This window comes from Hyaena hyaena, unplaced genomic scaffold (genome assembly GCF_003009895.1).
Source record: "Hyaena hyaena isolate Hyena2069 unplaced genomic scaffold, ASM300989v1 scaffold_285, whole genome shotgun sequence".
NCBI classification, from domain to species: Eukaryota; Metazoa; Chordata; class Mammalia; order Carnivora; family Hyaenidae; genus Hyaena; species Hyaena hyaena.
In genome coordinates this window covers 1,937,270-1,964,220 of record NW_024080917.1, presented here as the reverse complement: position 1 = coordinate 1,964,220, position 26,951 = coordinate 1,937,270, and the positions used below count along the sequence as shown (strand labels likewise).

The window sequence follows — 26,951 nt, the reverse complement described above, 5'->3', positions numbered from 1 at the left end:
CCTTCACATTCGGGGGAGAGGGGAGGCCTCGCAGAGCGTCTGAGAGAAAACAGCTGGTGTTCGCAGCGTTTTGACGGGAAGCAGGACGGGGCGGGCCTGGCCGGCCTGGCCTCCCCCCGGTGGCGAGCACCACAACTGGCCCAGACAAAGGAAGCACCACTTCCAGGGCCACACGGAAACCCCGCACTCCCTGGCATCTGCTGACCGGGGGGGGGGGGGGCAGCTGCAGGCGGGAGCCTGGCTGTTGGGGAGATGCAGCGCTGCCCTTGTCTGTGTGGGACACCAGCTCACGGAGGCTGGCGAGACGGCGGCTGTCCGTGTGGCAGGGGGCTGGAGGGTCACCGCCTTGCCCTGGTGCTACCTCTGGTCAAAGCAGGGAGCTTGGCACGGGCGTCAGGATAGGACATGTGAAGACCTCTGGGGTGACTGAGTGTTGTCCCGTGCGGACCCCGGGGTGGCGGGAGTGTGCCTGGTGGGACCAGGTCTTACCTCATGCTGCCAGGGCGGGTGCCGGGGCCCCATGCAGAGAGCAAGTTCTGGCCTCAGAGGACTCCCCACCTCGGAAGAATCCGAGCAAAGAAAAGATTTATTTGTTTTCATTTTATTTTATTTTATTTATTTTATTTTTTACTGTTTATTTTTGAGAGAGGGAGACAGAGGGCGAGTGGGGGAGGAGCAGAGAGAGGGGGAGACACAGAACCTGAAGCAGCTCCAGGCTCTGAGCTGGCAGTCAGCACAGAGCCCGACGCGGGGCTCGAACCCACGAACCGTGAGGTCATGACCTGAGCTGAAGTCAGATGCTTCACCAACTGAGCCACCCAGCATCCCAAAAAAGATTTATTTGGAGGGATGTGAAATACTGTTGTAAAAGCCTGCCTCCTGAATGTCAGTGGGCTCTCCCCCCGCCCCCGCACCTCTGTCCCCTCCCTGGGCCAGCCGGCTGCTCTCCTCCACGGCTGATGGCAGCCACGGTTCTCCCCACGGTCACGGTCAGGGGATTCGGCCCCACCCTCCTAGGGCTCTGTGTGCTCTTCGCTGCAGCCGGGAAACCCTGGGTCCCCACCACCGCTGACCCCCAGCTGTGCCCTCTGGGAGCCACGGCCACACTGGCCTTCCTTCAGGGCCACACTCCTCCTACGGCGTCACCTCCCCTGTAACACTCTCCCACGTGGAGCCCTCCTCCCCTGAAGTGCTCGCTCCCCGGAGCACTCCTTGTCCTGCTGTGTGGACAGGGAGGAGTCTCCCCAGTCCAGGCTGGAGGTCCCAGTTCTTTAGTCCCTGGAGGGTGAGTAGCAAAGGCTGTTGGCGCATCCCACCCTGAGGCCTTTCTATGAGGGGGAGGAGGGTGGCATCAGGGATTGGGGCTGCCTTCGATGCGGTCACTCCTTACGGCGGCTGGGGGCTCCTTACAGGAGGTCCTCAGGTTGTTCCTTGGGGGGGGGGCCTGGGTACACCTGCCTGGCCCAAACTCTCCCATCCATGGTGGTGGCGGGAATCAGGCAAGTGCTTCCCCTCCTGGGAAATAGGCCTGGGGCCCAAGGGACCCTGAAGGTCAGCACGGCCGCTAACAGCACAGGCGGTGAGAGGCCCACGACCGATCGGCTCACTCTGAAGCTTCCTGCTCGTGGAGCCGTGGGGCACACTTTCCGCCTCTGCCCCATGCCCCAGCACCTGGGTGGGGGGCGTGTGGGTCAGAGGTGTGTGTTCAGCTCTCCTTGCCCCTCCGCTGCCAGAATGGCACCCACAGGAGTGAGAACCTTGAAGCCTGGCGTGGCTGTGGTGGCTGTGGGCGTCAGCGGGTGGGCCCCTTTGCTGTCCCCTGCTCCCAGCCTTTCCTCCTCCTGGGACCCAGGCCCGCCCGCCAGGGGAAGGGGGGGAAGGGGGTGGAGCAGCGGGGCTGAGCATGACTCAGGGCCCAGCTGTCACCACGGCAACCCCGTTGCCTAGCAATGGCGGTCTCCCAGTAACGGTTGTTTCCTAGCAATGGGATATTTTCCAGGGCCCTGGCTGGAGCCTGGTAGTTATTTTTAGCTCAGCTGCAAGTCAGTCTGCAGCTGCATTTTTGGTTCCTCCAGAAGATACAAGGTGTGTGGGGGGGGTGCGGGGGGGTGGGGTTCTTGTCCAAGGGGAGAAAACCTCATGGAAACCTTGCTGTCCCCGGTCACCAGGTGCAGCATCCATAGCTGGGCAAGGCCAAATTCTGCCGGGGGTGAGGGTCAGGGAAGTGGGGTGCTGGCGAAGGGGAGCCAGAAGAGTTGGCAATTATGACCATTTCCCTGATGGGGTCTCTGGGCAGGCTGGTCACTCCAGCACCCTGGGAGTCCCTGGCTCAAGCTGGGTATGGGCCGTCCAAGCCAGAGCATATGACTGGGGATCCGGGTTCTGGTAGGCTCCTGGCACCCCCTGGCATTCAGTTTGGGAACGGTCTCTGCGGTCCCCAGCCCCCCGCCCCACCCCAGAGGGGCAGCACCCTGCTCTGAAGCGGCTGGAGCAGCTCGGCCAGGTGGGCCTAGCTGCAAGGGTCTGGATGGCCGCAGGTTCAGCTGGGGACTCAGGCAAGGCTGGCCTCTGTTCAGGCCACACCTCTCCTTCTCCCCCACTGTTGCCGAAATGAGAGCCCAGGCGAGTCTTGTGCAAGGGAAAGACTTTGATCTCTCTGTCTGGGCTTTCTTCCTCTGGATCCCTGTTCCCTGTCCCGTCCAGGCCAAGTCCAGACCCTCCCGCGGCTGATGGGGCCTGGGGCTGGCCCTGCACTCCTCCAGCTGGCCACCTTCCTGGCTCCTGGTCTGTCCTGGGCTCCATACTGTCCTTGGGACATTCCCCTGCTTCTCAGACGCAGGCCCTCTACCTGCCCTCATCACCTATCAGATCTGCCCCGACTTCCCGCCGCTGCCCCAGGTGCTCTACCCGCTCAGCCCCCACCACGGCCATGAGGGCTCCTTGCTGTGCCCCCAGGGCCCTTCCTGTCAGACACCCTTTGCCCTGTGGGGCCGACCCCCTGCTTGAGTATGGGGCTCGGGCTGGATGCTCCTCCTTGCCCAGCATCGGCTGCACCCCGTGCCGAGAACTAGGGTACGGGTGAGGGCGGAGAGAGGCCCCTTTTGGCAGGTCAGGGCCCTGAAGGCCCTGGAGCCGGGCGTACGTGAGCACAGACGCTGGAGTTTGAGATGTCATTCAGTCCACAATTCACTCATCTGTTCACTCACTGGTGCTCACACTCACTGCTCGCGCATTTACTGAGCACCTGCAGCGTCTCTGGTCACTGCACTCATGACGATCGAGGGAAGGCATGGCCTGATGGACTTCCTGTCCTATGGGAAGCACATTTTGACGGCTAACGACAGCAGGGGGGAGGGCAGCAGCTGTGAAGACAGATTGCCCCTGTGCAGGTTTTCCGAGGGCGAGAGTCAGCTTATACGCTGGGCCTGGGAAGAGGTCTGGGCAGGGGGATCCTGGCGATGAGGAGACGGCTCAGGACCAGGCCTCTGGCCCCGGCCACCCGCGGACTTTGATTCTCTGGGGCAGAGCTGGCGCGGGGAGTCCGAGGGGCTCTAAGCTGGTGCGGTGGGTCTGCAGCTGACTCCAAACACTGCCACCAGAGGGCGCCTGGAGCCCACTATCTGCCCCAGAGACCTGGGCCGGGCACTGGCCCCAGAGGCTAGAAGGTGAGAGGAGGCGTGAGCCTGGGCCACAGCCGCCGTGGTGCTGACCCGAGCGCCCTCCCCCCTTCCTACTGGAACCTCTTTTACCCTCCATATTCCCAGCACAGGCCCTGTCTACCTTTCACTTTTAACTGAGTAAAACATGCATAGCATTTGCCCTCTTGATCATTTTTAAGCGTACAGTTCAGTGATGTTCAGAACATTCTCACCGTGTGCTGCTCCCACCCCCGTCTCTTCATCTTTCCTACTGAAGCCCCGTCTCCTTAAACACTCAGTGCCCATCCTGCACCTCTTCCCCCCCACCCCCCACCCCCACCGTTTCTGTCTCTGAACTTGACGCCAGGGATCTCGTAGAAGTGGAACCCTACGGCATTTGTCCCTTTGTGACTGGCTAACTTCACCGTCATGTCCTCAAACTTCATCCCTGTTAGCCAGTGTCAGAATCTCCTCCCTTTCTATTTTATTATTTAAATGTTTTTCAAGTAATCTCTGCACCCAACATGGGGGCTCAACAACCCCAAGACCAAGAGTCACACCCTCCGCTGACAGCCAGCCAGGTGCCCCAGAATCTCCCCTTTTTTTTAAATAAAAATTTTTAAATGTTTTATTTATTTCCGAGAGAGAGAGAGAGAGAGTGAGTGTGAGCAGGGGAGGGTCAGAGAGAGAGGGAGACACAGAATCTGAAACAGGCTCCAGGCTCTGTCAGCACAGAGCCCGATGAGGGGCTCGAACCCATGAACCATGAGATCATGAGCCAAAGTCGGATGCTTAACCGATGGAGACACCCAGGCACCCAAATCTCCCTTTAAATAAAAATAATTTTTTAATGTTTATTTTATTTTTGAGAGGGGGTAGGGGCAGAGAAAGAGGGAGACACAGGATCCAAAGCAGGCTCCAGGCTCCCAGCTGTCAGCACTGAGCCCGAAGCGGGGCTCAAAACTGAGCTGAAGTCAGCCGCTTAGCGACATGAGCCACCCTGGCACCCCTCCTTCCTTGTTAAGGTGGAATCACAGACCAGTGTTGGATGGACATTTTGTTTGTCCGTTCCTGTGTCTGTAAACACTTAGCCTTTTGGCTGTTGTGATGGTTGGTTCTCAGTCTACCTTGTCCAGAGCAAGGGGCCTGTTGTGCCCTGGGAGTGTCCCCCCTTCCCCTTGGGGCCAACTCCCTCATCTGTCAGCCATGCCCTGAAGGCTCAGGGGTAGCGGGAGGGCTGGAGTATCGGGGTAGTGGGGTGGAGGGTCCACACCCACAGATGGCAGAGTCTATACCGTTACCTGCAGGCTGGTTCACGCTCTCAGTGATGCCAAGGGTTCGAGTTGGCGGCTGGACTCCTGGCTTTGTGCCTGAAGCCTCTGTGATCTGACTCAGGGGGTTCACCCAGCTCTGGGCTTTGCCAAGGCAGTCTGCTCCTCTCCCCTGCCCTCAAGCCTGGAATTCCCTCCAGACCTACCTGGCCAACGGCCCCCATCCCCTCCCCTCAGGGGAAGTCCTTGCTACCAGGAAATCTCTGGGCTCCCCCCCCACGCCCGCAGCCTTCACAGGCACCCTGAGGTGTTTGGTCTTGGCCCCATTACAGTGTGTCTGGACCTCCTGATTCTGGGGCTCAGGGCTGTCTTTTGGCTCCTGTGGTGCCCACACGCCCAGCATCGGGCCCCTCATCCTGGGGGGCTCCGTGGCCGCCTCTTGGGACGAATCAGCAGGGCCAGGGTGAAGCAGGATGGGAGCTGGAAGCGCAGGGCGCACCCTCGGAAAGGGCCACCGAGATGAGCCGCGCCTCCTCCCCTCCTCCGCTCCCGGGCTCCAGTGGGCGCCTCTGCCCCCCCTAAACCGGCCCGGCGCACCCGGCGACCCCGTGGGCGGGGGCCCCGCGCGGGCGCACGCGGTCCACAGGGCCCAGAGCGCCGTGCGCCAGCCTCCCGGGCCGCGAGCGCCGCTGTGATTGGTGGAAAGTCCCTGGGCCGCGCCGCGATTGGCCGCGCTCGGCCCCCGCGGGACTGCCCGGCTGCGGGGCGGCGCGGGCGGCGGGGTGCGGGGTGCGGGGGGCCGGGCGCGACCCCGACCCGGGGGCGATGCCGCTCCCTGCGCGCTCTGCCTGGGTCTCCTGGCCACCGCCACCCACGCCGGCCACTCGGGGGACCGCTGCAGCTGGAGCCGCAGGTACGACCCCCTCCCCCAGGCCGCGCCCCCGGGGCCCAGAGAACAAAGTGGACACCGCCGCTGGCTGCCGGGGAGGGTGAGGCAGGGCGGCCGGGCCGGGTGGGGGCGCACGCCGCCGGCCTCAGCGCCTCGCGTCCTGGCCCCAGCGGCCTGACCCAGGAGCCGGGCAGCGTGGGGCCGCTGCCCCCGGCCTGCTCGGAGGGCGTGATCCAGTGGCTGTACCGGCCGGGGCGCTGCGCCTGACGCTGGCCGGCTCCGGCTCCGGCTCCGGCCCGCGCTCGGGCCCCGCCTGCCTGCGGCCGGCGCGGTCCTTCGCAGGCGCCCAGGTCTTGGCGGAGCGGGCGGGCGGCGCCCTGGAGCTGCTGCTGGCGGAGGGCCTGGGCCCGGCGGGGGGCCGCCGCGTGGCTTCCTTCCGCTTCCAAGTGCACGAGGACAGGTATCCAGAGCCGCCCGCGCAGGCGCACGGCCTTGGTGCCGACGGTGAGTGATGGGCTGGGGGCGGGTGCGCCTGTCGTCCTCACTGCTGTTGAGAGGGAAACCGAGGCGCGAGAGCCAAGTGGCTCGTCCTGGGCCACACTGCTAGGAGGACAGGTCGCAGCATCGGGGGAAGGGGGCAGCGATCCCTGGAGAGTCAGCTTAGGGAAAGAGCTAGCAGTGGGCAGAATGGGGGGAAAGAGGGGCCGCGCACGACTCTGGGTCCCTGAGGGGCTGGGGGAGGGGTGACGCGGGACAGATTCAAAGCCTGCAGCCAAAGCTGTCCAGGGCTCCCTGGCCCAGCAGTGACCTCCCTCCCCTCCTCCAGTCCGGTGTGCGCCTGGTCACCATGGAGACGCTGCCTTGCCTCCCTGCAGGGCACCGGGCCCAGCTCTTTACTCTCCGGGGACTTGAGGCCTGACCCCGCGGGGGATCTTTCTGCTCTGGCCCCTGGCCCCAGGCCAGCTGCCCCTAAGCCCTTGATGACCTCCTGCCTCCCACCCAGGCTGGGCTGGTGTCTTTGGGCCGCAGGAGGCAGCTCTGGGAGGCGACGGGGTTCCCGCAGGCTGGGGTGCATGTGGAAGCTGGGTGCTGGAGAGCGTGCTCCCAGACACCCCTCCATGTGTGCCCGCGCGCGGGGCCCGGCCCCGAGGCCCATGTCTGTGCATGCCCGAGAGTGCAAGGTGTGTGTGCCCACCTGCTCCCTCAGGTCCCCCGTTGCCATCAGACGGTGAGGGGAGGGTCCGGCTGGGGGAGGGCGGAGGGCGGCCCAGGAGAGGGCGGGCCCCACAGTCAGCAGCACCTCATGCCAGGGGTGTGCAGGCCCTGCAGTGACACCGAGCTCCTGCTGACTGCGTGCACCAGTGACTTTGGTGAGTGTCCCCACCACATGGGGGCGGGGTCTGGCGTCGGCACTGCCCCGCAAGCCACTGGCAGCACGTCTCCCCGCAGTGATCAACAGAACCATCCACGGGGTTGCCCACAACGCAGAGCTGCAGGAATCGGTCATCACGGTGGCCGCTGCGCGTGTCCCCCGCCAGACTCCGCCACTGTTCCTGGTGGGGGCACCCGGGGGCCCGGTGCAGGCCTCCATTCACACCCCGCTGCTCTGCGGCGTCCGTCCTGGCCCCGGCACCTTCCTCTTCACAGGCTGGAGCCGCTCTGGTGAGGCCTGGCGGGGCTGTGCACCCCGCTTCCAGGAATTCAGCCATGCCTACGCGGCCGCCTGTGCCCACCGCCTCCACGCCCGTGAGCTGGCACTGGACTGAGGGGCCTGGGAGCAGGACACTGGGGAGGGGCTGGGAGAGGGTGGGTGCGGAGGGGTAGCCTCCTCATGGTCCGAGTTGCTTCTGAGGTGACAGTCGTAACCAGTAAGAACACTGATGCCGCTAGCCAGCGCAGGTGGAGCGTCCCATGCCTGAGCCTGGCCCAGCCACGGCCCCCCGCCCCGCTGCTCCGATTTCTGCTTCAGTAGGACGCCGGGGCTCTGGGCAGTGGCGCCTCGCCTAAAGCCATCCAGCTAGTGAGTGGGAGAGTGGCCCGGGCCTGAGCCTTAGAGGGGAGCCGCTGCTCGGGTTGGGGGTAAACAGGGACCCTTCCTCCCGCGTGAGCCTCAGCTCGGCTGCTCCTACCTTTGGTGCCAGCTGCTTGTGTAACGGAGAACGGGAGTGGACAAAGGGCTGTAACGCCCCAGGTCTGAGGCGGGAGGTGTCCTTTCCTGGGGCGGGGGGGGGGGGGCAGGAGGGCAGCACTCCTAGCCTGTGAGGGAAGGCACTGCAATCGGGCAGGATGCCAGACTTCCCTCTATGGTCCACTGGGAGCCCAGCACAGGCATCCTGGCCCTGTCGGGTCCTCAAGGAAGAATGGGCCCCTCTGTCCTGAGGGCCCTGAGACGTGCAGAGCATCCAGACATGGCTCGTCCTCATGGGAGTGGGGTCTCCCCTGCAGGGCCGGGCGTGGTGCCCGCTTCTGGAGGGCAGGGTGATACAATGGGGTCTCTAAGGACGTTTCCCGCCACTGGCCCCATTGTGGCTGCCTCCGCCTTCCTCTTCAGCCTCAGCTGCATAAAAGGCCAGTGCAGTTTGGGACAAAGCCTAGGCCGAGGCTGAATGTCCCTGGGGTGGGCTGCACGCGAGAGCTGCTGAACCAAGGACAGGCTGACCCTGCTCCCTCCGACCCCACACGTTCCTGGGAGCCAGAGCTCAGGTTTGGGGTGAAGAGCACCTGGACTCATAGGCTGAGCCCCAGAAACAGCCTCCCCTCCTCACCTGCCAGTCTGCAGTGGGGAAGGAGCTGACGGTGGGCATGGAGGCCAGAGGCCGCATCATCTTTCAGACAGGAACTGAGACTAGAAGGGCGGCCGGGCCAGTCTGTGCAGGGCCCAGACATAGGGCTCCTTTCTCCAGATTCGGCTGACAGTTACGGGTGGGGGAGGCAGGTTCCCAGGGGTTTGCACCCCCCTGTCCTTCCTGGGGCTCACTGCTGCTCCCTTCTCCCCAAACTCCCAACCATCGGGTGCTCAGGGTCACGCACTAGACCTCTCGTCTCCCTTGATATTCCCTCACTGCAGAGCTGGACCGGCCTCGTGGCTTTAAAAACCATCAACGTGCTGATGACCCTACGTTTTCATCTCCAGCCTGGACCTCTCCCCTGCCAACCGTTGTGTCCCTGTCTGCCCCCTTCCCCTCAGCAAAGAGCGTCTTAGCAAAGAGCAAGGAGGAAGAGAGGGGTGTACTCTCCTGATCCTGCCCTCTGTCCAGAGGTCTCTGCTTTGTCCAGGGCCCGGGGATGGCTTCATCTCCAAGGCTGTCCTTACCCTTGGCATCTGTCCTGATCTTCTGGTCACCTCCCCACAGCCTTTCATTGGAAGGAGGAGGCCCCTGGCCACACCCAGGGGTCACTGTGGACTGCCTCCCAGACCACATGTCCACAAAAACGTAGGGTAGGGCAGCTGCTCTGGGGTGAGCCCTTAGTTGGACACTGGTCTCTATGCACCTGTCCCGGCACATGCCTGAGCCTCCCATGCACACACCCTCTGCAGAGAAAGTGCTAACTTTGCAACTAGCTTTCTTTTCATAAGGTGCAGAAAGGGCAGAATTGGGTGCGGCTAACAGGGCAAAGGAGCCACAGGGTGCTCCGGGTTGTGCCTCAAAGTCTTGGGCCAGGGGCTTCATGCCTGCTTGGGGGGCAGATGGGGGAGACAGGGGAAATGGGGTGGGTGAGCATGTATGTGGGGGCCATGGGCTAAGGGAGCTGGCCTGTGGAGCACCTCTGGGCACGTGCGCTCACACAGGTATGCGCCCACCTGCCGAGGAGCCTGAGAGTTGGGGGGGGGGTGTGTGCGGGAGGAGTCTGGTTATGTGCACTGGTTCAGTCAACAGCTTTTACTGAGTGCCTTCTAGGTGCCAGGTGCTGCCCTAGGAATAGAGCAAGGAACAAAACACACGAGGGTGGGGTGCTGTGTAAGCCCCCCCCCCCAACAGCCTGGAGCCCAGTGCACAAACTTTCTGGGGAGGGCCCAGTGACACCCCCACAGGAGATAAGATCCTGTGAGCCAGGTGGGGCCAACCCTCCTCCCCAGGGCTCATTTCTTGGGAGCAGGACACTGGGATTTCCTGTCGCCCACGGATGCCTGTCTTTCAGGACTGCGGCCACGCACAGGCAGGCATGTGAGGCAGTCTGTATTTGAGCGTGGAGGAAGGGGTCTGGGGCATGTTGGTACCGTCTGAACCCGAGGATCCGGACCAGGGCCGCGGGTGGCCAAGGAGCCAGGCCAGGACCTGTGTACATCTGAGTCCCTCACATTCGTGAGACAGCTCAGCCAGCTTCAAGGTGGGCTGAGGGGGCGGCCCTGGCTCTGGCACCTGACATGGGCTCTGCTCCCCTACTTGTTTCTCCCAACCCCGGGCGTTGCCAGCTCACCTCTGGGAACTGAAATTTTTTGTGACGTTTTTGGAGAAGGAAGGATGTCTCCCCGGCTCTTGGGGCTCTTTCTCCCCCCCCGCCACCCCCGTGGCTGGGCCAGCTGCCAGTCGCTCGGCCCCTCATACCCGGCCCCCCTTCGACCACATCCACAGCTAACGTCCGCGTTTTCAGGGCGGCTCGATCTCCTGGTCAAGCCTGCCTCTCGGCTGAGCTCCCAGCTGCCGCCGCACCTTCCCCCGTCCCCACTCGGCCTGCCTGCCTTCAGCGGTGGTGCGGGCCCGGAGGGTGTCCTCCCTGCGGCCGCCCACGGGCTTGGCCGGCCTCCGGGGCGTCGCGGCGGGTGGGGACCTCCGCCAGTCTCTCTGCGACAGCCTGGCCGCGGCGCCACCCCACGCCCCGGAGTTCCCTCCGCGCCGAGCTCCACGGCCGTCCCCAGATCCCCGCTCCGGCCACGCCTGCATGGCCGCGTCGCTTGTCCCTGCGCGGGGGTAGGTGGGCCAAAGGGGCAGCGGGGGGGGGTCCCCGGGGCGCGGGCTAGGCCGGTGCAGCCGGAGACCTCAGGCCTCAGCAGGACCCGGACCGCGCGGGACCGGCCTCGGGCCGCCGCTGAGCGCGAGCGGACGACCGCTTCCGGCGCTCCGCCACGGCTTCCGCCCCGTACTTCCGGCGCCCCGCCACTTCCGGTAGGCGCGGGGCGGGCTGGAGGGTCCCCTCCGGCTCCCGGCCCGCGCGGGACGGCGTCCGACCCGAGCCCGGGAGGGACCCTGGGGCAGGGCGACCCTGAGCCGCGCGTCCCGCCGCCATGGAGGACGACCCCGGCGAGGCGCTGTCGGAGCTGCGCGAGCGGCGGCTGAGCGCGCTGGAGCTGCTGCAGGCGGCGGCGGGCTCGGGCCTGGCGGCCTACGTCGCGTGGGCGCTGCTGCTGCAGCCTGGCTTCCGCCGCGTGCCGCTGCGGCTGCAGGTGCGGGGCGGGGCCGCCGCGGCTGCAGGGGGGCGGGGCCGCGGCTGCAGGGGGGCGGGGCCGCGGCTGGGGGTGGGGCGGGACCGCCGGGGCCGCGGCTGGGGGCGGGGCGGGACCGCTGCGGCTGCAGGGGGCGGGGCTGGGGCGGGGCCGCCGCGCCTGCAGGGGGGCGGGGCCGCGGCTGGGGGTGGGGCGGGACCGCCGGGGCCGCGGCTGGGGGTGGGGCGGGACCGCCGGGGCCGCGGCTGGGGGCGGGGCGGGACCGCTGCGGCTGCAGGGGGCGGGGCTGGGGCGGGACCGCCGCGCCTGCAGGGGGGCGGGGCCTGGGCGGGGCCGCCGCGGCTGGGGGCGGGGCGGGCGCCGCCTCTCCTGGACGGGCCGCGGCTGGGGACCTGCAAGCTCAGCGCCCCAAACCCCCGACTCCCCCGACCCGGCCCCGCCTGCTTCCTTGTCCAGGTGCCCTATGTCGGTGCGAGTGAGCGGCAGGTGGAGCACGTGTTGTCGCTACTGCGAGGCCGCCCTGGAAAGATGGTGGACCTGGGCTCTGGCGACGGCAGGATTGTAAGGTGTCGGGGTGGGGATGGGTTTGGGGGCGTCCTCGTCGCCCCCTCTCGCCAGCGCACCCCCCCCCCACCTTCTGGACCTACAGTCTCATGTGCCTGCAGGTGCTGGCTGCCCACAAGTGCGGCCTCCAGCCAGCTGTGGGTTACGAGCTGAACCCGTGGCTAGTGGGGCTGGCCCGGCTGCATGCATGGAGGGCAGGCTGTGCCGGCAGCGTCTGCTACCGCCGTGAGGACCTCTGGAAGGTAACCCAGGGAGTCCCGGGGCTCCTGGGGTCCCCACACCTGATCTCCACACGTCCAGCTGTCGGTTGGCCACCCCACCGACAACCCCAGGTTCCCCTGCCTGCACCTGCGTGGTCTGGGGCCAGGACTTGGGAGCCACAGTGACCCCATGCTCACCAGACCTCCTCCTCGGCTGGGGCCCTGCTCCCTGCTGGGGTGACTGTTCTTGCAGGTGAGCCTGAGGGACTGCCACAACGTGTCTGTGTTCCTGGCCCCTAGTGTGGTAGGTGTGGGGTTTGCTAGCCCCAGGGGAGGCCCCGGCCCTCTCAGTGTAGGTGCTGGGCCTGGAGGAGCCCGGCAGGGGCAGCCGCGGTCAGCCTTGCCCACCCTGCCCTCCTGCTGTCTCTCCACAGCTCCCACTCCTGGAAGACAAGCTGCGGGCAGAGTTGCCCGCAGGGGCCCGAGTGGTGTCGGGGCGCTTCCCCCTCCCCACCTGGCCGCCTGTGGCTGTGATGGGGGAGGGTCTGGACCGTGTCTGGGCCTATGATGTCCATAGCGGTGGGCCAGCTGGTCAGGCTTCCCCAGGACCCAGTTCTGCCTCAGTCCCCGGGGCTCCCAAGTCTCAGGTTGGCTGACCCTTTGGACACAATAAAGACTCCGGACTGCGTCCTGACTCTTGTTGGGTGGAGGGTTGGGTGGAATGACCTCTGCATTCAAGGGGGTGCTCTGAGGAGGGTTCCTTGGCCGCCGCCGTGAAGAGTTGTGCTGTGCGAATTCAACAGCTGGCTAGCGGCTGCGGGTCTTTGGGTGCTGGGGCTTGAGTGGAGGTGCGGCCCCCACTTCGGCGGCGTCCTCTGTACGCATTAGCTTCCTCAGCTTCAGGATCTCTTGTTTGTACCTGCTCAGAGGAGTCAGGCTTACTCACCTGCCTGGCTGTGCACCAGCCCTGGCTCCGCTGCCTGGAGCTGACGCCCTGGGCCACTCCCAGCCCACCTGCCTAGGTGCTGGTCCACATACTCCTGTAGCTCAGATAGCTGCTCCTCAGCCCTCACGGCCCGGACTAGCAGCTGTGCGCGCTCACATTCCAGCTCTGCCTGGCGTGGGGAGGGCAGAAGCTATGAGGCAGGACAGAGAGTGAGGAGGGGCCCCCGGCCAGGCCCTGCCCACTACCTGAGTGCCACGGGAGAAGTCCCGGAGCTTCTGGTGGATCTGGGCCCAGGATGCAGGTTCCTGGCCTCTGGGAGGAGAGAGAGAGGGGCAGGTATGAGGGCCAGCATCAGGCCACATGTTGACCAAGAGCATGTTCAAGTTGGGGCACCCAGATTCCTGACTTGACTGCTGGGAGCCAGTGCAGGACTGCATGGGCCCACGTGTCCACTATGGGCCCTGCTTGGGCCTTTGAGCCATCTGTACAGGGGTCAGAGCAGCCCAGGCCCAGAGGGCCCACTGGCCACGCAGGGAGGACTAAGCCACAAAGCCAAATAGAGACCCCAGTGCTGTATGGATGTTGACAGGGGACCTCCCCCATCCTGGGGATGTGCTTCTCAAAACTCTGGGAGTGGGGCTGACACAGCCTTGCCCGCCACATTTGGAAACACGGAGGCCCAGAGGCAAGGGCGGCGAAAGTCAGCAGGCCGCCTGCTACTATGCTGTCCTGGAGCCATCCCACCGCACCTCTTCATCCTTCGGTCCTCTGGGCCTCGCTCAAATGTCCCTTCCTCAGCGGCTCTCCCGGACCCTCCCATTCAAGGTTAGCCCCTCTCCTGCCAGGGCCCCGCTTCGCCCCAGGCCCTTGGCTTTCTGTGATTATTGACGCCTCCCACGCAGGCCAAGACCCAAGGGCAGGTGTCCTCAACACCCACTGCACGGTACTCACTGTGGCTCTGCCGAGCTCCCCTGGGAGGCTCCACTGGGTCCCCTCTGTAGGAGCAAGAGCAGTATCATGAGCCCGTTGGGCTGGAAAGGCTGCGTGGTGGGAATTCTCTGTCGGCTCAAGGCAGGCCACGCAAGGGTGGGACCTAGGCTGAACCTGTCACAGGGCTGGGGTGTGTTCTGGGGCCAGTGCTTCAAGGTCAGCGCAGGGTAGTCAGGAGAGCTCACCGGGGCCTGGAGCTTCCGCAGCTGCTTCTCCAGCCTGGCCTGGTTCTCTGGTAGGTGACTGGGTTCAGTGACCAGATGCAGAGGCAGTGGCTCCGGGTCTGAGATGGCTCCATCAGAGGTAGCCTTGGGGGTCCCGAGTGCCCCCCTGGGGTCTGCCAGCACCTGCTGCACCCTGAGCCACATGCCGGGTCACACAGGGCCACCCCACCCCCAGGTGCCCGTCTTAGGGATGGGCCCACCTGTGGTTGGCCAGCAGCTCCTCATGTCTACAGCTCAGATCTGCCAGGCGCTTGCGGTAGGCACGAGCGGCCCGGGCCAGCTGCTGCTCGCGGCTGCGGTGCGCTGCCCGGATGTCCTCCAGAGTGCTCTCCAGGAAAGCCCGAAGGGCAGCTGCATCTGGCACCCGTGTAGACTCCTGGAGGGGATCGGGCGGGGCTGGGGGTGGGGCCAGGGCTGACAGCAATTCCCACAGTCCCCTGTGTGGAGCAGATTGGGCCACTTGGCAGGCCGGGCCCACGGGGTCTCCCTGAAGCATCCCGGCACGCTCAGGCCAGGCTTGGGCTCCGCGGTACCAGGGACCTCCCACCCGGCACAGGGCCACTCCAGCCAGTGCTCACTGCCACGCCTCGGGCACATCGCTGCAGCTGGACTGCATACTCCTGGTTCAGCTTCTTGAGCTGCAGCTGCAGCTGGGCATTCTCCTCCTCGGCCTGGCGGAGCTGGCCTTGGCAGGCAGACAACACCTGGGGGTGGAGGCAGCCTTGAACCTACGTTCCATGAGGTGGCCCTTTGCCACTTTGTAGGACGGCCACCTGCCAGATCTCAGTGGGTAGGGCTGGGCCTCACCGTGGCTTGTGCAGCCAGTCGCTGTCCCGCTGTCCTGGCCTCCTCTCGGGCTCCCTGCAGCTGCCGACCCAGGTCTGCCCTGCGGACGTGGGCGTGAAGCTCAGCCGGGCACAGGGCAGGAACTCCCTCTGCCTCTTGGGAATGTTTGCTCTGTGCCCGGTGCCCGGTGCCCTGCTGGGTCCTCCCCATCCCTGGGGAGGCAGCCACTCACACGTGGGTCTCCAGTGCCTGCTTCTGGGCCCTGTGCTTCTCCAGCACTCGCTGCCATTCTCCCTGCAGCTGCGGGGTACACAAGGGCTGGCTGAATGAGACCCCAAACTCTGGGTCCCTGCCGTTGCCCAGCTGCACCCTGGGCTGGGAGAAACCTGCCCCGATTCCCAGACTAGGTGGCTGCACACTCACACTGTTCCCCAGCGTCTGCTGTTCCTTCTTGGGGGTCAAGAAGTCCTCTGGCTGTGCCTGTACGGGAGAGCCGGTCCGAACCTCACTGCGCCCCTGTGCACCCCTGTTCAGCTCCCCTGCCCAGCCCACCCAGCCAGGCCTTCCGTGCACTTATGGTGACCTGGGGTCTCTGGTGGATGGAGTGTCCCTGCTCCTGGGCCTTGTGCCCGGGCCCCTGTGCCAGCTCCTGGCGGTGCCCCAGGCCAGTGTCTGCCGGGGCTGCACAATCTCCACGCAGCTCCAGCTCCAGAACCCGGCTCTCCAGCCTTAGGACCTGCAGGGGGCGGGGCCAGGACACCCAGGGCGGGGCAACGTCATTTGGGGCCGTACAGGAACACACCGCACACGCGGGAAGAGGCAGAGACACGGCACTGGTCCTCAGTGCGCACCCTCCCCCGTGTGTTCGGGGCACCTGTGGGAACACATCAGCACCCACCTCACTCCTCAGCTCGAAGAGTTCAACCTCGTGTTGCTCCCGCAGGTGATGGGCTGTGATCTGCAGGTCAACCAACTCCTTGGAGATCTGTGGGTGGCCCGAGTAAGAGGCGGCGTCTGTGGGGCCCTCCTTGCTGCTGGTACCCCAGGGCCCCTCACTGGCCTGCAGCCGCTGCTCCTCACTCAGCTGTAGGTCCGGGGGACGCTCTGCCCTGAGGCTCGTGGTCCAGTCCTCGGCCCGTGGCAGAACCTGGGGAGGGACCAGGCGCATCCCGCAGGTGGGCCTGCACTCCTCGCCAGCGTCCCCTCCACACACGCACACAGCCTGCCCGAGCCAGGGCAGTTCCTCCCACGGCCAGGATCAAATCCAGGACTCGGCCTCTGAGGTGACAGGGAGACACCCTGGCCCCGTGGCCGACTCACATTCTCAGTGGCCCAGGGTGGGGGCTGTGCCCTGGGGCTTGTGGCTGCCGCACGCTCCATAAGCAAAAGGACCTCTGACCCAAGCGCAGTGCCACCTTGGCTACCGGCCTGTTGCTGCAACACGGCGGCTCGCGGCGTTGCTAGGGCCTCTGAGGACCGCCCCGCGAGGGCAGTCGGCGGAGGCGGACCCAGCGCACTCCGTCTGTGGTGGCCCGTCGCTTCTGGTCTGCGGTTCCCCCTCTGCGACATGCGGACGGGCGCCGCCGCGCTCACCCTGCGCGCGGGCGGACCCGGGAGCGCAGAGCGCGCCCCGGCCGCTGCCGTGACTGCTTCCCCCTCGCAGGGGCCCTGCCCTACCGTGGGGCTCACACACTCAGTAGGCGCCCTCTGTGTGCCTGCTGTTGACGGCCGGGCGCCGGGATGGGCAGGCGAACAGACTGCAGCTTCTCCCACCCCCGGCTGGGGGACTCCAGGGGGCTGGCTCAGCCCAAGCGCCAGGAGGCCTTCGCGGAGGAGGCAGGCACTGCAGGGCCCGGCGTTGCGGGCTCGACCGCGCGTGCGGGCTCCACCGGGCACGCGCGCGCCCCTGCCCGCGCACGCTCGCTCCCAGCGCCGCGGCAGGGCCGTGGGCAGCGGCCGGGGGAGCGCCGCGCCCCGCTCAGGCCCCGTGGGCAGCGCCCTCGGCCCGTGTCTACCCCGCTGTCTCCAGCGGTCCGCGCAGGCCACAGGCGCAGCCCTGGCGGGTGAGGGCCGCTTGGGAACCCGTATCGCGCCGCGACCCGGGGAGGGCCTGGGGGGCGGGGCGGGCCTGAGGGGGGCGCGGCCTACGGCGAGGGGCGGGGCTTAGGCCGAAAGACCCCGGCGACGCGGGAGGGCGTGGCTCAAGGGGAAGGCGGGGTAGCGGGGCGGGGCTGGGGAGGTCGTGCGGTCGCGAGGGGGGTGGGCTGAGCGTAGAGCGGGCGGGGCGGCCGCGGGGGCGGGGCCTGCGGCGGGGCGGGGCCTGCGGCGGGGCGGCGCGGGGGGGGCAGGCGTGCGCACGGGCCGGCCCGCGGGAGCTCGGGGCGTTGGCTCCCGCACCGGTCCTCCCGGTGGTCCAGAGAGCAGGGAGCGGGCTCCCTTCCCGGCCCCCGATGTGTGTGTGGAGCTGACCCCTCACCCGCACAGCCCTGCCTTGAGGGAAGTCCGCGCTCAGGGGAAGGGGCTCAGAAGCGGGGTGGGGGGCGCCTCTCTAGGAGAAGAAGCGGGGTGCCTGAGCTCTGCGACCATGAAGGTCAAAGTCATCCCTGTGCTCGAGGATAACTACATGTACCTGGTCATCGAGGAGCACACGCGGGAGGCTGTGGCCGTGGACGTGGCCGTGCCCAAGAGGGTGAGGGCAACCTGTGGGCGGCGGGGAGCGCCTCTGCGGGTCTGGGCAACTGGGCCTGCGAGGGGTCCCCCCGACCACCCTGATTGGAGCAGGCCTTTCCCTATTCTCTAATCTCTGGTTATTTGGCGTTTAGGGTTCCTTGATTATCTTGAGTCTGCCTTCAAGTTAGGACCACGTCACCTCCGTTTCCCCTTCCCTGGTGCCTGTGTGTACGCACGGGGCGCTGTTACTGTCTGCTGGGTCTCCCCTGCCCCCGCCCGCTCCTGGCCTGCCCGGCACTGCGCATCACTCCTGGCGCCCTAGCGTGGGTGGGTGGGGGCGGCCACCCGACCCTGCCAAGTCTCCCTAACCCCCGTCCCTTTCAGCTGCTGGAGATCGTGGGCCGGGAGGGGGTATCACTGACCACTGTGCTGACCACCCACCACCACTGGTGAGCGCGGTCGGGGCGGGCCGAGGCGCGAGGGCGTCGTCCCCGCCCCGCCCCCCGCTGACCCTGCTCCCGCCCGTCTGCAGGGACCACGCGCGCGGCAACGCGGAGCTGGCGCGGCTGCGGCCGGGGCTGGCCGTGCTGGGCGCCGACGAGCGCATCTGCGCGCTGACCCGCAGGCTGGCGCACGGCGAGGAGCTGCGGGTGAGCACCGCCCCAGGAGGGCGGGGAGGCGCCTCGGGCTCTCCGGCGTCACCGGCCGTCTGCCTCTCTGCCGCAGTTTGGGGCCATCCACGTGCGCTGTCTCCTGACTCCGGGCCACACCTCCGGCCACATGAGCTACTTCCTGTGGGAAGAGGACTGTCCTGATCCTCCAGCTGTGTTCTCGGGTACTGGCCGCCCCATCCCACCAGCCCCTTTCCTCTGACCCCGCGGCACCTTCTCTGACCTGCTCTCCACCCCAGGGGATGCGCTGTCGGTGGGTGGCTGTGGCTTGCACCTGGAGAGCACAGCTCAGCAAATGTATGAGAGCCTGGTGGAGACCCTGGGCTCCCTACCCCCGGAGACGGTGAGCGGGCACCCCTTGCCCTCCTGCAGGGTCCCGCCTCCCTGCACAGCCCACACGCTCGGTACTTGACTTGTGTCAGGGAGTTCAGGCAGAACAGCCCTGGGGTGCTAGGGTCCGGGGAGGGGCCAGGCCAGCCCTGGTGAGCGCCGCCCCCCCTCTCTGTCAGTGTCAGCACCGTGCACCCTCTGAATGCCTCCTTTCTCCAGAAGGTGTTCTGTGGCCATGAGCACACGCTGGGCAACCTTGAGTTTGCACAGAAAGTGGAGCCCGGCAATGACCACGTGAGGGCCAAGCTGTCATGGGCCAAGGTGCGGCCACTCCTCTGAATGGTGAGGTCTGGAGGGTGGATGAAGATTGGGACGGAGGAGGGGCACTGCAGAAGTCAGGCGTAACTGGCCTGGCATGATCAGGCCTGGCTTAGCCTTGGGTATACTGCTCACAGAGGCTACTGATGAGGGGAAGGGTTAGTGGCCTCCCCCTGTCCGGGGACTGGGCAGCCAGTCGGTCTGACCCAGGGGGTGGCTGCCCTCAAGGACTAGACGGGGCGAGGCAGCCCTTCTGCTCTGGCCTCCAGGAAGGGGCGGGGCTTTGTGGAGCCGAGTTGCCTGGGGCTCTGGAGATAGGCTGTGACAGGGGCCTGTGGTTATTCCAGAAGAGGGATGAGGACGATATGCCCACAGTGCCATCCACCCTGGGCGAGGAGCTCCTCTACAACCCCTTCCTAAGGGTGGCGTGAGTATTGGTTGGCACCCCAGGCCTTCTTGTAGGGGTCCTGTGCCTGCCCCAGGGGCTGTCCCGCAGAGCAGGCTGCCTCAGAGCTGGCCTGCTGTCCTCAAGCCCACCTTGGCAGCCACTTGGGCTCTGCAGGAGGTGCCAAGGAGAGGCTGCCCCTTAGGTGTCCTCTGCTAGCACCCACCCGGCAGTTCCCCGAGGGAGGGTCCCCAAGGTGCCCTCTCTCCCCGCAGAGAAGAGCCTGTGTGCAAGTTCACGGGGAAGGCAGCCCCGGCCGAGGTCCTGGAGGCACTCTGCAGGGAGCGGGCAAGCTTCGAGCGGGCGGCTGAGCCCCTGCACCCGCAGGCCCGGGCTCTCTTGGCGCTGCAGTGGGGGCTCCTGAGCACACCCCGACAGAAGTGAGCCCCAAGTGGACCCGCCGTGTGGCCAGGAAGCACAGCTCTGCTCCTTCAACCCTTGGCACACTGAGCCTGTAGGAGGGTTGCCTCTGGAAACTTCCACGGCCCCACCCAGCTGGCTGTCGGGCTTTGGAGGGTGGGCACCCTGGCAGGGGACACGTGAGGCCCCTCTCTGGGGTGCATGTGGGCCGAGACCTGGGTACTTGGGAAGCAGCCTAGTGGGGTGCACGGGGCTTTGACCTTTGAATAAAGCTTTGAAAGGCTTCTTTCTTGATGCTGACAGATGCTCTTAGAAACCATCTGGAGAGAGATCTGTTTATTGGATGTGGGGCCCAATGAGGATGGGCCTGGTGGGCTCAGCCTGATCCGTCCCCCGCCCCTGGGGACCCAGCTGTGGAGAGGGGACTTAATGCGTAATCTCAGGGGTCTCTCACAGTCTGCTTCCCACCTGGAACTCTGCCCAGAGAGCGCACGTTCTCAGGTCTCAGAGGGCACGCCTGGCATCAATGGCCAGTCCCAGGTAGGGTGGTACTGCACCCTGGCAGGGGGTGCTGTGGGCTGGGCACCCTTCTCCGGCCAGCGTTCTCGGCCACCCAGTGCAGGAGGGCTCCTCACGCTGGGCTACAAGTTTGACCGGCCCGGGAGGTGCAGCCGTCACTGTCCTTCACAGCCTGGCTTCAGGGTGACCCCATAAGGGGGATGGGGACCCCCACTTTTGCTTAGCCTTACACCACCCAGGGGACCGGCTGAAAACCCTCACACGCTCAGGCCACAAGGCAGGAGCAGCAAGGACCCTGCTCGCAGACCCCCCAGGCCTGCGGGCAGGGTCTGGGACCTTGGACTGTCTGACCTCCTGCAGCGGGCAGTCAGGGCAAGCGTGGGCTGGAGGTCACCTGTCCTGGCCGTGGGTTCCAGTTCCCGAGGCCCGTCTTGGTGTGGACTCCGGCACATGACCTTCCTGGGAGCGGGTGCTGGCTGTGGCGGGCTCAGCAGGGCCTCCTACCACCTGACACCGAGGCCAGAGCTGGCCTTCTCCACTGCGTGGTAGCGCGTGTGCAGCAGGCGGCCGGCGCGCTCCGAGCCCCAGCCCTGCAGCCAGTCCCCGTACAGTTCCTGGACGCCAGGCGCGTCCTCCGGCGCCTCGGCCCTGACCATGCCGTACAGCGTCTCCACACGCTGGAGAAGCTCCTTGCCAGGCGTGGTGGGGGCCTTGAGCTGGCCTCCGCCATTCAAGCAGCCTGTGGCAGAGCAAGACAGGTGAGTCCATGGTCACCGGGAGGATGGCTGCACGCGGGGGAGGGGGCAGGAGGGGCACGGCACACCCCATTCCCGACGGGCCCTCCCGAGCCTCCTGACCCCCTGGGCTCCGCCTCCGTCCCTCCTGCCCTGGTCCCAGAAAGCCGCGACCCCCCCCTCCCCCCGGGCCATCTGGAAGAAGTGGGCCCTGCCCCAGCTACCTGCGGGGCAGGCCATGACCTCCACGTAATGGTACGGGCAGCGCCCCCGCTTGAGCTTCTGCACCAGGTTCTGGATGTTGCGGAAGCCGTAGGCCGCAGCAAAGTGCAGCACCACTTGGCCCTCCTTTTCCAGGGTCACCTCCTGGAAGTCCTTGTTCCTGCGGGGACAGAGGCCGGGCTCCCTCTTGGTACCCAGCCCTGCAGGCATGTCTGCCAACCTAACCGGCTCCACAGCGGACAGCGATGGAAGGGGAGGGTAGAAAGCTTGCTTCCACCCGTCAGGTGGGGGATCTGTTTCCTGATCCTTCCTCCCTGAGAATGGCCAGAGGCGTGGTGAAGTCGCACAAAGAGCCCAGCCCTCCCTCCGTGGAAGGGAGCGTCACATCGGGACACTCCGTGTGCCCTGAATACCACCGTGGCCTTGGGGCTCTCACCCTCTGCGGTGTGGGTAGGGACGCTGACCACTGGGTGGGGAGGTTGGTATGTGTCAGCCGGAGAGGAGGGCTCAGCTCTCGTCTGGTGCCCTGGGTCTTCGTCCAGCCCGGCCCGCCGCCCCCTCCCCACGCTCCAGCCCTTCCCGCTGACCTCAGGGGTCTGTAGGTGACTTCATCCACATGGATTCCAAAGAGCTCCCGGGCCGCGTGCCGGAACACATGCTCCAGGTAGCCCCCTGAGCCCCCGCCCCGATGGCTGCTGAGCTCCTGGGCAGGCACACTGCTGCACCTGGGGAACAGAGCACGGCCTCGGTGGCAGTGGGGCTGCTGTCCACAAGGTTTCGGGTGACCTTTGTCCCTCCCACGTGAAGGAGCTGCTTGCTAAATAGGAAAGGAAGTCCGGGGGGCTTAGTCTGTGGCTCAGGAGGAAGCACAAAAAGAAAGATCATTCTTTCTGTCGAGTCACCTATTTGGGCAGCTTAGACCTGTGTCAAGTTTGGGACAGCTCTGATGACCATCAGTTCACTCTCCATCGGCCAGGTCATGAACTTGATCGCCTGTATGCGCACTGAGACAGACAACAGGGCAGACGTGGACCCAGCCAGAAGTCATGGTGGGGAAGAGGGAGGGAGGCGACACAGAGCTGGGGTCCATCTGGGGACTCTGCTACCCCCACGCCCTCACTTCTGCTGCTCGCCAGTACACCTGCAACCCCCAGACCCACATCTCGAGCACCCTGATGCTGGATTTGTGTACTCCCCACGGCTGCAGAGGGTGGTGACTTACAGGCTGTCCAGGGGGGCGGGCTCCAGTTCCGGGAGTGAGACCCCTTCTTCTTCCAGCAACTTGAAGACTTCTCCTACAATAAGACCCCAGCACGGACACGCTTTAGCAGAGGTCTCAATAAAAACAGGCCGCTGAGGAGACCCACGTCACCTGCGTCTCTGGGAACCTGTAACTTAGCTCCGGAGCCCGAGACGTCCACCTCTGGCTTGTTGGTGGAGGGTAAACCCAGCCACTGAGGTGAGGAAGGCCTCTACTTCTGAGGCCCCTCAGAAGAGCCAGCCAGTTCCCTGGACCCGCAGCCCACCGTCCACCCTCCCAGCAGCGTGGCGGGGGGCGGCCACGCGGGTCCCCAGCCCCGCATCAGCACGGTCACAGCTCCCCCTGAGGCGGACAGGGACGTGTGTTCACGCAGGGACGCCTTCCCCCCACTGTCTGGGCACCTGAGCAGTGAGCACTCAGGAGCCTCTGTGAGGCTGCTCAACTCAAAACTGGGGTGACCCACGTGAGTCACAGTGGTCAGCAAGAACGTCCACCCATCTCCCCACGCAGCCTGATTCAGAGCCACACGTTCCCCAGGACAACGGGACAGCTGTGAAGTGTGGCCTAGCACCCAGGGGAGGGCCGCGGGGCGCCTCACGCTCAGGGGTGGGCAGCTCCAGGTGGGGCTTGCGTGCAGGGGGCGATGCCACCACGCGGGACCCACACCTGTGGTAACAACGCAATCCACATCACGCGTCTGGTACTCCTGGTTGAAGAAGTCTGGTCTGGAAGCTTCCAGTTTTTTGTCATAGCAGGGCATCACCGTCACGTGGTAGATCCTGTCGGGGGTCAAATGCTGCAGAGAAACGTGGAAACGTGGAGCTGCTGCCTGACCTGACGGTAAAGGAGCCTGCAGGGTAAGGCGGGGGACGAGGTCCCAGGCACAGCCTGGGACAGGGCCGGCCAGCAGCCAGGATGGGACCGAGGTGCCTCATAATGGGTGTGTGGACATCTAGGTCTTGGCTCATCTTTGAGGCCGATGGCAGGGAATCGTTCCTGTCTGGAAAATTCCTGTTACCTGCTGCTGGGCAAAGAAGTCCTTGACCAGGGAGCCCATGACCTGCTGCGGGGAGCGAGCGGTGCTGAGGTAGGGGATGAGGAGGCTTCCGTGCGTCTTCTCAGCGTAGCAGATCCAGCCTGAGGCCGACACGGGGAACAAACGGGGTGTCTGACCAGCTGGGCAGTGCGAGGCATGACATTCTGGGGCGGACCGCCTTGGATGGGCAGTTCTGGTCCCATTAAAAAATGTCCCTGCTCTGCTGTCACTGCCCTGTGCGCCTGGCATCCGTGAGATCACGGTCTTGGGGAACTAAGTGACCCCAGGTGGCTCGCGCACAGCTTCCGCGCGGAGGCGGCCGCACTAGCGGTCCCGTTACCCAGCACGGCAGCGTGAACGCACCTGGGCAGGCGGATGTGAGCACGGGCAAGGCCTGCCTGGAGTTGGCCTGTCCTCGGAACCGCCGCACAAACTCTCGCTGGCTCTCAAGGAGACTGAAGTTCCTCGAGAAGGACGTATCGAACACGTAATGCACCCCTGGAAGACAAGCGGCCACCTCACCCCCACGAAGGGCGGCTAAATGGCGAGGCCCTGCCGACCGCACCCCAGGGAGCGGGGCCTCCACCTTCCGGGGGCGCCTCAGCTGTCTCCACAGCGGCTGTCCGGGCCCAGGCCACACCTCTTGTGCCCACCCCACGGCCTCTCAGCCCTGCTCCTGGCTCACAGAGCTCCTCTGAAGTCATTCTGAGCCAGAGCATGACGGGCTGGGGAAAGGAGCCTCGGGGGAGAAATTTTTTTTTAATGTTTACTTATCTTCGAGAGAGAGACAGAGCTCGAGTGACAGAGGAGAAGAGAGAGAGGGAGACACAGAATCCAAAGCAGGCTCCAGACTCGGAGCTGTCAGCAGAGAGCCCGATGTGGGGCTTGAACTCTGAGACCTGAGCCGAAGTCAGTCGCCCAACCGACTGAGCCACCCACGCGTCCTGTCGAGGGTGAGAATTTAAAAACAATACATGGGGTGAGCAAACTCCAGATAATTCCAAGAATTCCAGACTGGACAAGGGCCGGGATGGTTCAGATGGCCATCTCTTAACAAGCTCAGCTCTCACGTTTCCTACCAAAACTTCAGACTAAAGTCAACTCAGAACAGTTTCTGGTGTGTTGGAGTTCAGGGACTCAGAGGCTGGAGGAGTCCCTCGCCGGACACCACACACGCTGAGGACGCACACGGGGTTTGGTGCCTACCGATTGTCTTAAAGAATGCAGTAAGCTTCCTGGCGGTGTCTGTAGGGTTCAGCCCGAACTGTGCGGCCAGCGACGCCCTGGACTGGGGCGAGACAGAAACGACAACCAGCCTCTCTTGACCGGGGGCCGCTGTCTGCAAAGCAGAAGACACACGTTCACTCGGCAGGTCTCACAGATTCCCTGCGCGCCAGTGCTGGGAGCGGGCGCGCACTGCCTCCGTCAGGGCGCGTCACTTTCACATCCACGCGGGGCCCCGCACACCAGTGCTGGAGCACTTCATGGGCATCCTGCTGGCGAGACTTACAGGATGCACAAGGCAGCAAAAGCAAAGGACACGGGGCTGACGTCAGGTTAAAAAAGGCTCAAAGACGCCCAGCACTTACTTTATTGGCATTTAGAACCTTGCGCAGCTCCTCGTGGCTTTGCTGAGTGATGAGCACGGTCTCTGCCGAGGTGACACAGCCACTGCACGCCAGGCAGTCATCCAGCGAGATCTTGGCCTTCTCCAGCTTCCGAGTCCCTCCATCCTGGAAGCACAAGCACTCAGGACTCAAAGGGCCTCCACACAAGGACACGAGCTCTCAGGATAATGGAACCTACGGGAAGCCCTTATTCTCTGCCTCACAACACTGACAACCAACCCAGGAGGAGGCTGGCTTTGTATGCCACCGAATTTTTAAAAGTTGAATATTGCTTGGGAACCCTGGGGGCGGCTCAGTTGGTTAAGCGTCCCTCTTTAGCTCAGGTCATGATCTCACAGTTCATAAGTTCGAGCCTGGTGTTGGGCTCTGTGCTGACAGCTCAGAGCCTGGAGCCTGCTTTGGATTCTGTGTCTCCCTCTCTGTCTGACCCTCCCCCGTTCATGTTCTCTTGCTTGCTCGCTCGCTCTCAAAATTAAACATTAAAAAAAAAAAAGAGCCTCAGACACTTAACCAACCGAGCCACCCGGATACTTCTGAACTGGACAGTCTTGCAGAATTAGAGCTCACAGAGAGGGAGAGGGAAGGGAAGCTAGGAACCATCATCTGCAAAAAGAGGTCCCCCTGCAGCTCCATGTCAGCCTCTATGCCCCCTACCCCCACCTCAGGCCCCACCCCTGCCCTCCTAGCCTTGACAACAGTGAATGTGACCACTGTGATGACGGTGAAAGGTCCATCATCTCCATACCTGTGACTGGACAGAGCAGCAAAAGCAAAATTTTTGGTCATCTGGGCTGGAACTTACCTGTGAGACCTGGAAATAACTCCCATCATCTTCGATGTGGATCTTGGCCACGCCGCTTCCCGACCTCTTATCTACCTTCATGGGCTTGATGCAGTCCTGTACCAGAAAGAGACCCCAAACAGCGGTCTGAGTGCATGGAGGTTACCGAGGAAGAGGGACACCTGACGACGGCAGTACCACGCCGACAGGGGTGCTGCCCGACTCCCCTCCCCTGCCAGAGAAGCAGTCTTAGCAACACGCTGTCACCCCGCTTGCAAAGGGGCACACGTTCTAACCCCCACCAGCACCAAGGACGACCCCCCCCCAAGTCATGGTAGGTGATTCCAGGGGACCAGCTCCCCTGCCTTCCAAACTGCGGTGGGATCACCCCACTTGTCTACCAGAGTAAGCGGACGGGTTTCTCCGGGCCTGAGTCCCGAGTCCCGCTTCCGGCTGCCCACGGTCGTCCCGGTTGAGGGCAGCGTGATGACCCGCAGCTACCTGTTCTATTGGGCGGTGCGGGCTGGTAACCTGGCCCCGCCTCGCGGCACAGTCACCCGGCTCGAGGCCGCCATCCCTGGCCTCGGCTCCCCATCGACGGCAAGCCGGCCCGAGCGCCGGAGGCCCGGGGGATGCGGGCGGGGAGTCTGGGTTCCGATCTCGTTTTTCAGGGGAAGAAACTGAGGGGGAGGGGAGTTCCCCCCACACCCGCGCCCGCCACCCACCATCCGGGCCGGCCCACCTGAGACGGCCCGATGAAGTCATCCAGGTCTGTAAGCTGCAACGCCCCGCTGAAGGGCGACGCCATGGCGGCCGCACTGTGGCTGGGCGCGGGGCGCGGATGTCGCCAAGCGACGCGAAACTGCAGGCTCTTCCGCCACGCTGCCGGAAAGCGCCCCGCGCGGCGCATGCGCGTCCTGCCCCCCACCCCACCCCCACCCCCGGCCGCGCGCCCCCTGCTGGCGGGGCCCGTGCCGGCACGTTCCCGGCCTCCTGAGCGCTGGCGGGCGTACGGGCCGCCAGGACAGCAGGGTCGCCTCTTTCACCCAAGGCTCTCTGCCCGCTGGGTGCGCGGCCCTGGGTCC

The 26,951-nt window shown here is 65.1% G+C and overlaps 5 protein-coding genes across 12 annotated transcripts; 3 read left to right on the top strand and 2 right to left on the bottom strand.

Annotated features, from left to right (window-relative positions):
* The first annotated feature begins 1,734 nt into the window (after positions 1-1,734).
* METRN (meteorin, glial cell differentiation regulator) lies at positions 1,735-7,564 on the top strand. Its single transcript, XM_039246773.1, is given in 7 exon segments — positions 1,735-1,799; positions 2,956-3,078; positions 5,616-5,822; positions 5,969-6,039; positions 6,042-6,302; positions 7,109-7,168; positions 7,248-7,564. Coding segments are annotated over 7 exon segments (1,104 nt in total).
* Positions 7,565-10,869: 3,305 nt separating this feature from the next.
* ANTKMT (adenine nucleotide translocase lysine methyltransferase) lies at positions 10,870-12,633 on the top strand. 3 transcript variants are annotated; one of them, XM_039246861.1, is made up of 5 exons: positions 10,884-11,181; positions 11,638-11,742; positions 11,847-11,987; positions 12,199-12,249; positions 12,380-12,633. In XM_039246861.1, exons 1-5 carry the CDS (start codon positions 11,023-11,025, stop codon positions 12,599-12,601), a joined length of 678 nt encoding a protein of 225 aa, XP_039102792.1. In that variant the 5' UTR covers positions 10,884-11,022; the 3' UTR covers positions 12,602-12,633. The 3 variants fall into 3 exon arrangements, 2 of the variants coding, with proteins under 2 accessions (XP_039102792.1, XP_039102793.1); XR_005530906.1 differs by lacking the exon at positions 12,199-12,249 and having other exon boundaries at positions 10,870-11,181; positions 11,847-12,198; positions 12,380-12,470; XM_039246862.1 differs by lacking the exon at positions 12,199-12,249.
* CCDC78 (coiled-coil domain containing 78) lies at positions 12,630-16,792 on the bottom strand. Of its 3 annotated transcripts, none has more exons than XM_039246858.1 (12): positions 16,212-16,792; positions 15,790-16,038; positions 15,475-15,627; positions 15,124-15,191; positions 14,913-14,991; positions 14,684-14,809; positions 14,306-14,481; positions 14,067-14,238; positions 13,843-13,886; positions 13,137-13,203; positions 12,960-13,060; positions 12,630-12,864 (listed from the first exon to the last, which is right to left on the bottom strand). In XM_039246858.1, exons 1-12 carry the CDS (start codon positions 16,458-16,460, stop codon positions 12,753-12,755), a joined length of 1,596 nt encoding a protein of 531 aa, XP_039102789.1. In that variant the 5' UTR covers positions 16,461-16,792; the 3' UTR covers positions 12,630-12,752. The 3 variants fall into 3 exon arrangements, 2 of the variants coding, with proteins under 2 accessions (XP_039102789.1, XP_039102790.1); XM_039246859.1 differs by having other exon boundaries at positions 12,769-12,864; positions 12,964-13,060; XR_005530905.1 differs by having other exon boundaries at positions 12,779-12,864; positions 12,960-13,056.
* Positions 16,793-17,235: 443 nt separating this feature from the next.
* Positions 17,236-19,985, top strand: HAGHL (hydroxyacylglutathione hydrolase like). 3 transcript variants are annotated; one of them, XM_039246730.1, is made up of 8 exons: positions 17,236-17,580; positions 17,946-18,010; positions 18,094-18,211; positions 18,288-18,396; positions 18,472-18,575; positions 18,785-18,883; positions 19,228-19,307; positions 19,541-19,985. In XM_039246730.1, the coding sequence occupies exons 1-8, from the start codon at positions 17,476-17,478 to the stop codon at positions 19,707-19,709; spliced, it is 849 nt and encodes a 282-aa protein (XP_039102661.1). In that variant the 5' UTR covers positions 17,236-17,475; the 3' UTR covers positions 19,710-19,985. The 3 variants fall into 3 exon arrangements, with proteins under 3 accessions (XP_039102661.1, XP_039102660.1, XP_039102663.1); XM_039246729.1 differs by having other exon boundaries at positions 18,782-18,883; XM_039246732.1 differs by lacking the exon at positions 19,228-19,307 and having other exon boundaries at positions 18,782-18,883.
* Positions 19,986-20,004: 19 nt separating this feature from the next.
* On the bottom strand, positions 20,005-26,696 carry CIAO3 (cytosolic iron-sulfur assembly component 3). Of its 2 annotated transcripts, none has more exons than XM_039246727.1 (11): positions 26,609-26,696; positions 25,888-25,983; positions 25,047-25,190; positions 24,664-24,796; positions 23,821-23,955; positions 23,440-23,558; positions 23,088-23,271; positions 22,383-22,455; positions 21,748-21,885; positions 21,163-21,320; positions 20,005-20,943 (listed from the first exon to the last, which is right to left on the bottom strand). In XM_039246727.1, the coding sequence occupies exons 1-11, from the start codon at positions 26,672-26,674 to the stop codon at positions 20,705-20,707; spliced, it is 1,485 nt and encodes a 494-aa protein (XP_039102658.1). In that variant the 5' UTR covers positions 26,675-26,696; the 3' UTR covers positions 20,005-20,704. The 2 variants fall into 2 exon arrangements, with proteins under 2 accessions (XP_039102658.1, XP_039102659.1); XM_039246728.1 differs by having other exon boundaries at positions 23,088-23,217.
* Positions 26,697-26,951: the final 255 nt, after the last annotated feature.